Source organism: Garra rufa, chromosome 10, assembly GCF_049309525.1.
Source record: "Garra rufa chromosome 10, GarRuf1.0, whole genome shotgun sequence".
Taxonomy (NCBI): Eukaryota; Metazoa; Chordata; class Actinopteri; order Cypriniformes; family Cyprinidae; genus Garra; species Garra rufa.
In genome coordinates, this window is record NC_133370.1 from 28183013 (window position 1) to 28193547 (window position 10535).

At 36.9% G+C, this 10535-nt stretch overlaps 1 protein-coding gene across 1 annotated transcript in view; it reads left to right on the forward strand.

Moving 5' to 3' along the window:
- Positions 1-9443, forward strand: part of tgfbr1a (transforming growth factor, beta receptor 1 a) — a 46972-nt gene extending 37529 nt beyond the window's left edge. The window contains exons 4-8 of the mRNA XM_073849416.1: positions 3209-3439; positions 5670-5837; positions 6125-6281; positions 6440-6470; positions 9270-9443. Of these exons, the coding sequence (XP_073705517.1) occupies positions 3209-3439; positions 5670-5837; positions 6125-6281; positions 6440-6470; positions 9270-9443 (761 nt within the window). The remainder of the gene's footprint in view (positions 1-3208; positions 3440-5669; positions 5838-6124; positions 6282-6439; positions 6471-9269) is intronic.
- The last annotated feature ends 1092 nt before the right edge of the window (positions 9444-10535 follow it).

Below are 10535 nucleotides of genomic sequence, written 5' to 3' on the forward strand. Positions count from 1 at the left end.
CGTTAATAGTTTATATATGTTATTGAGACGTTATTCTAAAGTTGCAACTATTCTTCATTTATTAACTGTTAGTAAATGAGGAATAGTTGCAACTTTAGAATAACGTCCCAATAACATACATAAGCTAATAACTAACACTTAACTAATATATTAACTCACACTTTACAGATCAGTTGTTCATAGTTTGTTAACCATCTACTAATACCAGTGAAACTTTGTAGAACAGCAAATGGATGGAACAAGTTCAAGCTACAGAAATTTGATGTGATATTTAAAATATACAATTTGTGTACCTCAACCTTGTTCCACCCATAGGCTTTTCTGTGTACTGTATTTTACCAAAGAAACTCCACAGATGAAATGTTGAACATTGTGTTTAATGTATAGAAACACACATACTGAGCCATCACATGGCAGAACAACAGTATACAACAGCATACAAACTAGAGGATGGATACCCGAGCCGAGCCCGACGGTACCCGACGGAACCCGACGGGCCGGGCCGGGTTCGGACAGATATTTAGAAAGGATGCTCGGGTTCGGGTCGGGCTCGGTTACATCAGCGCGATAGTGCGCCTGTGTTATAACAGCGCTTTTTGCCCCGTGTGCACTGATGCGCTCATCTGTTGACATTTCCGAACGCCTTCCTACAGTTGCTTAATAAAAGCGGGCTTTCCACACAAAAAACTGCACGTGTCATTAGTATGAGAAAAAAAAAAGATTTTAACTGTGTCGGGCTGGGATCGGGCTCGGATATAAATATCTTAATGCCTGTCGGGTTCGGGTCGGGCTCGGTTACTGCTCTGTCGGACGCGGGCCGGGCTCGGACAGAAAAATGCGGCCCGATCCGCACTCTAATACAAACCCATGAGGTTTGGGCACTTTATCCTGATCAAACATCTTTAATGAAAAGATTGCAAACAGTCTTGCTTACCGTCACCGTTGTTGTCCATGTGCACAGCATGGTCCACAGGTGTAGCTTTCTTTTTACTGGAAGTACCCGCTGTTGACTTCTTTCTCTTTCTCCAGACAGTACCTGGATTTATCTCAGTATTTTGCGCATCGCTGCTGTTTAACTCAGTATAGAGGGTCCAAGGTGTGATAAAACAAGTTCATATCAATAATGCCAATGGCTAGATTTTTATTTATTTTGTTTTCATGTTTAGCACAAAAAGTGCCCAAACCTCATGGGTTTGTATTCTGTTGTATACTGCTGTTCTGCCATGTGATGGCTCAGTATGTGTATTTCTATAGACCAATTATCAGCCTACGTCACACATGCATCACGCTGGTTCAACTGCGCATGTCGGTTGCAAAAGACGACCGGAACCGCTATAATGCCCCGTTCCAGGCAACCCGTTACTCATGTTTTTCCAATCTTCTACCAGTGAAAGTGCACCCGAACGACAGTCAAACCCGTGACTTCCCACTCGTGAACTCGTACTAGATCGATGTGCTCCCAGTTCCGAGTTCTGACATTGCATAGCCCGCGAAACCACTATGTCAGCACCTATGGGTGCGGTGTTTATGCAAGAGGTACACAGTGAAAAAATAGACTTTAGGACAATATAACATTGCAAACAAATTAATAATAATGTAATAATAATAAATGCGCTCAGGCAGTTTGGGGTGACTTGCCTGGAACGCTACAAAGTTGTGAGTCGTAATTTGAAGTCGTGATTTACGAGTTAAAAAACCTGCCTGGAACGTAGCATAAAACCCGAAAGAAAAATTAGAAAAAGAAGAAAAGACAATCGTGAAAATGTTGTATTGTGCAGTGGGTACACGGCTAGTCTCGTAAGCTTGGCTAGTAACGTTTCGTCGCTTCTGTCTTTTCCTACTCAACCCAGTGTGAAATAAACAAAAGCAATGCAAAACTTAAATATTTGAGGTAAATATTGTCTCTTTAGTTGCTAAGAGGGATTAAATTGCAGGCATCAAAATTCAGAGAATTTATGGCAAGTAATGTCACATCATGTTTGTAAAGATAATTTGTTAGACATTGATCGTTTTTGTATGTCTGCATTGTGTTGTGAAGCCTGTTGAGGCATGCTTTATACATGTAATTTGCACTTGACTTGATTTGGGTACACGATTACCTCTATGGCAAACGGATCTGTCAGACCAATCCCACTCACTAACGTTAATTTCGTTGAATAACCATTCTTATCGTTGGGTGACAAGCTGTTGTAATATGCGGTAAACATTTTTAAAATAACATTAATCAAAATAATCTATAATAATTTAGAATATAATAATCTGTTTTGTACCATAACCGTGTAATTTCCTATTCGTAAACGCTATGTCTCCCGGTTTTCTGCAACCAAGATGCGCGCGCATCCCAGATGGTTACAAACAGATAATTGGTCTATACATTAAACACAATGTTCAACATTTCATCTGTGGAGTTTCTTTGGTAAAATACAGTACACAGAAAAGCCTATGGGTGGAACAAGGTTGAGGTACAAAAATTGTATATTTTAAATATCACGTCAAATTTCTGTAGCTTGAACTTGTTCCATCCATTTGCTGTTCTACAAAGTTTCACTGGTATTAGTAGATAGTTAACAAACTATAAACAACTGATCTGTAAAGTGTGAGTTAATATATTAGTTAAGTGTTAGTTATTAGCTTATGTATGTTATTGGGACGTTATTCTAAAGTTGCAACTATTCCTCATTTACTAACACTTAATAAATGAAGAATAGTTGCAACTTTAGAATAACGTCTCAATAACATATATAAACTATTAACGGATACTTAAGTCTTTAGTAAGTAATTTACTAACAGCTTGTTCATGATCTATTACTAATTTATTAAGTATAGTTATAAATCATTAAAATACAGTTAACAAGTCATTTATAACTTGTTAACTAACAGCTTGTAAGTTATCTATTGGCTATCTATAAGGCCCAGTTATAAATAATTAACACACTATTAACTGTTATTTAACAAGTCATTTATAACCCATTAACTAACAGTTTATTAATGGTCTATTAACTAGTTATAACAGATAGTTATAGATAATTAACAAACTATTAACTGTTATTTAACAAGTCATTTATAACCCATTAACTAACAGTTTATTAATGATCTATTAACTAGTTATAACGGATAGTTATTATAAAGTGTTACCGACATGGCTGTGAAGTATGACTTGTAAACCTGAAATGGACTTTTCCTGACTGCTGTTTCTTATCTTCTGTAGGTTTGCCACTGCTAGTGCAGAGGACCATTGCCAGGACCATCATCCTCCAGGAGAGCATAGGGAAAGGTCGTTTTGGAGAGGTGTGGAGGGGCCGCTGGCGTGGAGAAGAAGTGGCAGTAAAGATCTTCTCCTCCAGAGAGGAGCGCTCTTGGTTCCGTGAGGCGGAGATCTATCAGACTGTCATGCTTCGACATGAGAACATCCTGGGCTTCATTGCTGCAGACAACAAAGGTCAGAATACAATGAAAGTATTTCAGTTCCATTAAGTTTGATCAAACCTTGTTTGCTTTCCAGTAATGTGTGTTAACCTTTGTTCATCTTTGGAACACCTTTAAGATATGCTGTCTATGCAGGGTCAGAAAGCTCTCAGATTTCTTCAAAAATATCTTAATTTGTGTTTCGAAGATGAGCAAAGGTCTTACGGGTTTGAAACAACATGTGATTAAGTGAATAATGACAGAATTTAAATTTTTTTGGGTAAACTATCCATTTAAGCTGCATTCAAATCTTGTTTTCTTGTTGAAAACTTTTGTGCACTGTTTTAAAATATAAAGTACAAGGATATGGTATGTGAGAATTCACTCCAGTGATATTTTTTTAATAATAATAATAAATAATAATAGAAATAATAATAAAATAATAATAAAAATTATTTGTTAAACTCCCTTACTAGCAATTAGAAACGGCTGGAAGATAATGGAAAGTCACTAAAATTTATTGGTCAAATGGACTGCGAACCCTGTACATTAGTGATAGACTACCTGCTATGTAAATTAAAGGGATATTTAGTTCACAAAATAAATGAAAATTCTGTCATTTACTTACCCTCAAGTTGTTCTAAACCTGTATGAGTTTAGAACAAAAAAGCAAAACAAAAGATACTTTGAAGATTGTGGGTAACCAAATAGTTTATGGTGGCTATTGGCTTCCATAGTCTGGAAAAAAAATAATGAAATGGAGGTCAGTGGCTTCTGTCAAGTATTTTTTAGTAAATATTCTGTAATAAAAAAAAATAATTATTCTTTTTTTTTTTTTTATTAGTTGAATGCTTGGCAGATTTTGCCATTGGCATTGTCTATTAAAAGGAAAGTTCACCCAAAAATGAAAATTATGTTATTAATTATTCATTAATTCACCCTCATGTCTTTCCAAACCCATAAGACCTTTGTTCATCTTCAAAACACAAATTAAGATATTTTTGGTGAAATCCAAAAACTTTCTGACCCTGCATGGACAGCAATGCAACTGACACGTTCAAGGCCCAGAAAGGAAGTAAGGACATTGTTAAAATAGTCCATGTGATATCAGTGGTTCAACCGTAATTTTATGAAGCTATGAGAATACTTTTAGTGTGCAAAGAGATAAAAAATAATGCCTTTATTACAAGACCAAGAACTACAGCAAAAAACAGTTTAATGCATATTTTATCAATATTTAAATTCCTTTGAACATGACTGTTTTAAACGGTCTAAATTTATGAAAAATTATTATTACTTTATGTAAATGTTAAGTGTAAATGAAATGTTCAGTACAGTAAACACTTTCATGAAGCTACATATGCTGAGGGTGTGAATTTGATAGGTGCTTGATATAAAATAAATGGTGCTTTAAAAAGTCTTTGAATCTGGTGTTTATGAAAGAGTGGGAGCCCTGTCATAAGCATATCAGAAGATTTCGACAGAGAGAATGACTTTCAGCCTTACTTATTTGAACCAGAACATACAGACGATGAACTAAGAGAGATGGACGTCCTACATCAAAACGCCGGCTCCTGTGTCAGCAACACTATTCTTGTGAACGTGTGTCAAAGACTGATATGTGTAACGGTCATGTGTTGAAGGAGGCACTCAAAGACAAAATGCAATGACAAATCTTTTAATAATGTCCACAAATAGAGGGCTGGAAGATACACATGAGCATAACCTTGTGATCAGACAAACAACTCTGAACTGAATACTTATAAAGGGTAGATAATGATACACAGACTGGTGATGGTGATTAACTAATGATGATTTAGGACAGAAAAAGGAAAACCATATATGGGCACAAAAGGGAGAAACCAACACAAACAGTCCAAAGGGGTGTGACAACATGGAAGAAGAGAAAATTGTTGCATAAAGTCATTATTTTCATTGCAGACAAACAGGATTTTCATAGCTTTGTAAAATTAAGGAAAAGGCTATTTGACGATTTGCTTACTATCTTTCAGGGGCTTGAATGTGGTAGTTGCATTACTGGCTATAAAGGTTTAGAAAGCTCTTGGATTTGATCTAAAAAAAAATCTTATATAAATAAAAAATATTCAGCAAAATTCTTGAAAATATTTTCCTATATGAAACTTAAAAGCCGCCAGATGTTGACCTATTTAGAAGTTTAAAGCGCAGCCATGGTTCAGAATATGCTTGCACTTATTCCCTCAAAGCGCAGAGCATTCAGTGGTTTCTCTCTCTATGCATCTCAGATAACGGCACGTGGACTCAACTGTGGCTGGTTTCTGATTACCATGAGCATGGCTCGCTTTTTGACTACCTGAACAGGTACACGGTCACAGTAGAGGGCATGATCAAGCTGTCTCTCTCCACCGCTAGCGGTCTGGCTCATCTGCATATGGAGATTGTGGGCACTCAGGGTGAGTCACAACACACAGATCACTTTTCTTTTATCCTTCCCAAAACACAGCCATGTTTACATGAAAATGCAGATTTTTCTGAGAAATATGTAGCTTTATGCAGTGTAACACAAGTTCCAACAAAACATAATTGTGGTGTTTTATATGCAGTTGAGTATGAGTAGATGAAAACATAGCCACCAACGAAATGTATTACTGTTAAAGAATAAGACTCAAGACAAAAGAGACAGCCTTCAATTGATTTGAAGTCGTGTTTCATGCTGTATTGCGTCATGTTCTATCTTCAGGTAAGCCTGCAATTGCCCATCGTGATCTGAAATCCAAAAACATCTTAGTGAAGAAGAATGGTACCTGCTGCATTGCTGACCTTGGATTGGCCGTGCGCCACGACTCAGCCACAGACACAATTGATATTGCACCCAACCACAGAGTGGGAACCAAAAGGTCAGTAATTCATCACTCGGCACCATTCACAGCGACGTATGTCTAGATCCAGTCGACAGACAAGCGCTGTCCCGCATTTGTATTCCAATGCACAGCGATGCGACTCAGAACTGGAGTATTTGCTTCAGCTGAGTGCTTTGTGTTCCTGTGTATATTAGTGTTGTGAAACACCCAATGATTCTAGCTTGCGTGAGATATAAAAGACGCTATGGGGAGCTCTGTTGTAAGATAGCACTTAGTGGCTGTTTGTTGCATTTTAGTGACAACTTCACTCTCATACTTTCTTTTCTGTCTACTTTGTATTGTTCTGTAAAGTGGAGGGTAAGAAATAAAGTGGAGCCCAGAAATAAAAAAGAAGTGACATAACAAACACACTTGACCCTTTACCCACTCTGAGCTAAATTGGAGCAGTTATAGACAGGTCATTTGTGACATGAGGTTGTTTTGAAATATTTGTTTGAAAATTCAATTAATTCTTGATTATACATATTCTATGAAAAAACATTTGATTATAAAAGAATCCCTTTTTTAGAAAATAAAATATTTTAAGTAGTATAGCATAAAGTAATATTAATGTAATAATATTATTTTATTTTATTGTCATCTTTTGTTTTTAATATATTTCTTTATATAAAACAATATATTTTTCTATCTATGTTGTAGTCTTTTGACAGTGCAATTAATACAAAAAATACTTGTTTACACATTGATAAAAAAGGAATTTCTTGGAATAAATATACTACCAGTCAAAAGTTTTTGAACAGTAAGATTAATGTTTTTTTTTAAAGAAGTCTCTTCTGCTCACCAAGCTTGCATTTATTTGATTTAAAGTACAGCAACATGATCCTTCAGAAATCATTCTAATATTCTGATTTGCCATTCAAAAAAATTATTATTATTATTATTTTTTTTTTTTTTATATTATGTTGAAAACAGCTGAGTAGAATTTTTTTCAGGTTTATTTGGTGAAAAGAAAGTTCAGAAGAACAGCATCTGAAATAGAAATGTTTTGTAACATTATAAATGACTTTATCATCACTTTTGATCAATATAAAGCATCCTTGCTAAATAAAATTATTAATCAATATAATTTATTTGTTAACTGTTTTAAATATTGATAATAATAATAATAATAATAATAATAATAATAATAGTAATAAAGAATGTTCACCACAGCAAATAAGCATATTAGAATGATTTCTGAAGCATCATGTGACACTGATGACAGGAGTAATGATGCTAAAAATGTAGCTTTGATCACAGGAATAAATTACATTTTAATATATATTTAAAAAGAAAACAGTTATTTTAAATAGTAAAAAATTTTCAGAATGTTTCCATTTTTGCTGTACTTTGGATCAAATAAATGCAGGCTTGGTGAGCAGAAGACTTCCTTAAAAACATTAAAAAACTTGCTGTTCAAAAGCTTTTGACTGGTAGTGTGTGTGTGTGTGTGTGTGTGTGTGTGTGTGTGTGTGTGTGTGTGTGTGTGTGTGTGTGTGTGTGTGTGTGTGTGTGTGTGTGTGTGTGTGTGTGTGTGTGTGTGTGTGTGTGTGTGTGTACCTGGTATTCATCACGTTATGGGGACCAAATGTCCCCACAAGGATAGGAATACCAGTAGATTTTGACCTTGTGGGGACATTTCTCAGGTCCCCATGAGGAAACAGGCTTATAAATCATGCACAATGAGTTTTTTTAAGGAAGTAAAAGTGTGCACAATCTCCTGTGAGGGCTAGGTTTAGGTGTAGGGTAGGTGTAGGACGATAGAAAGTACAGTTTGTACAGTATAAAAACCATTACGCCTATGGAATGTCCCCATAAAACATGTAAACCCAACATGTGTGTGTGTGTGTGTGTGTGTGTGTGTGTGTGTGTGTGTGTGTGTGTGTGTGTGTGTGTACAACCAAAATCTACATTTAATGACGGTACACTTAAAAATGTTTTGAAACCAACATGAGTATGTTTCTAAGAATTCAGCATGTTTTATAACAAAATTTTAATGATTATCATTGGTTGCTGCTAAACTGTTAAAGGAACACTCCACTTTTTTTGGAAATAGGCTCGTTCTCCAACTCCCCCCGAGTTAATAAGTTGAGTTCTACCGTTTTGAAATCCATTCAGCCGTTCTCCTGTTCTGGCGATATCACTTTTAGCATAGCTTAGCATAGCATAGATCATTGAATCCTATTAGACCAGTAGCATCACGTTCAAAAATGACCAACGAGTTTCGATATTTGTCCTATTTAAACTTGACTCTTCTGTAGTTATATCGTGTACTAAGACCGGCGGAAAATGTAAAGCTGTGATTTTCTAGGCCGATAAGATTAGGAACTACACTCCCATTCCGGCGTAATAGTCAAGGAAGTTTGCTGCCGTAATATGGACGAAGCAGGCGCAGTAATATCACACAGCACCTGTGCAAATGCTAACCTAGCTAGGAAATAAGTTCAGGCACTGCTTGATATTACTCCCCCTGCTGCTTACATGTTACGGCAACAAACTTCCTTGACTATTACGCCGGAATGGAAGTGTAGTTCCTAATCTTATCGGCCTAGAAAATCGCATCTTTACATTTTCCGCCGGTATTAGCACACGATATAACTGCAGAAGAGTCAAGTTTTAAATAGGACAAATATCGAAACTCGTTGGTCATTTCTGAACGCGATGCTATTGGTCTAATAGGATTCAGTGATCTATGCTAAGCTATGCTAAAAGTGATATCACCAGAACCGGAAAACAGCTGAATGGATTTCAAAACAGTAAAACTCTACTTATTAACTCGGGGAGAGTTGGAGAATGAGCCTATTTCCAAAAAAAGTGGAGTGTTCCTTTAAGCAGAGTTTTTTCCGTAAAAAAATGGAACCTCCCTTCTCGGGCTTCTTCGATAGGCCTGAGCCCTTGAGTTGACTCAGAGGACATTCAGAGGGTGAAATGTTTATTATGAAGGACAGTGCTGTATGGATGCCACTCCCCCTGTTGTCACCACAGGAGTGTGTCACATCGATTCTACAGCGGGAAGCTCTCAGCAGTGGACCCATTCTCTTCTATGCCCCTTGGACACTACATGCACACACATACTTACCTAGACTACTGCTGGGTGTGACAGGCTTTGACAGCCACACAGTGACACACATGTATTCCCGCTACCATGTCCTGCTGTGACGATGACTGAATGTGACTTTTAAATGTCAAAGTGCTCCCTCACAGCCTTCTGTCCCCCTAGGGCTCTCTTAAGTGATGTCTTCTCTCTCTGTCTTTACGGTTTTCATAGGAAAACCATGTTCTAGGCTACTATGCAACTCACAAGACATCCTCACCAGCTGAACGTTTAAAGCTCTGCCTTAAACACAGAGAGAGCCATCCTACCTTAGCAACTGTTGCTATCTGCAGTATTATCTGACAAATTTTCTTTTATTTTTAATGCGAGTCTATGGAGTTCCTGCCTTAAAACACATTTTGCATAAATTATCCAAAGCCTTAAAAGAATAGTTCACCCAAAAATGAAAATTCTGTCATTAATTACTCACCCTCATGTTGTTTCAAACCCGTAAGACCTTCATTCATCTTCAGAACACAAATGTAGTTATTTCAATGAAATCTGAGAGCTTTCTGACCCTGCATAGACAGCAACGCAACATGTTCAAGGCCCAGAAATGTAGTAAGGACATCATTAAAAAAGTCCATGTGACATCAGTGGTTCAACCATAATTTTATGAAGCTACAAGAATACTTTTTGTGCGAAAAGAATTTACTATTTCAACGATTTCAATGTACTACCTTTCTGCTCCTTGAACATGTTGCATTGCTGTCTATGGAGGTTCAGAAAGCTTTCAGATTTCATCAAAAATATCCTAATTTGTGTTCTGAAGATGAACAAAAGTCTTACAGGTTTGGAACAACATGACGTTAAGTAATTAAAGACAACATTTTTATTTTTGGGTGAACTATCCCTTTACAATAAGTTTCCAAATGAGCATATATCATCATGGGCGTAAATCCCGGGGGGGACGGGGGGGACATGTCCCCCCCCATCCGAGGGTTGTCCCCCCCCCCCCTCTCTAAAAAAAATATTTAAAAAAATCGCACTCTCTATTGTGAAAAATATATGTATGTATACCTACTCGTGTAAGTAGAAAAAACCCCGCAAAAAATGCATTTAGAAACAGTTGAGTTCCCCCTCCCCTTCCTTACAGTGGTTTGGCCCACTGCCTGCTTTACACACACGAGTCAGGTGTGTGGCTGCGGCTCAATTAA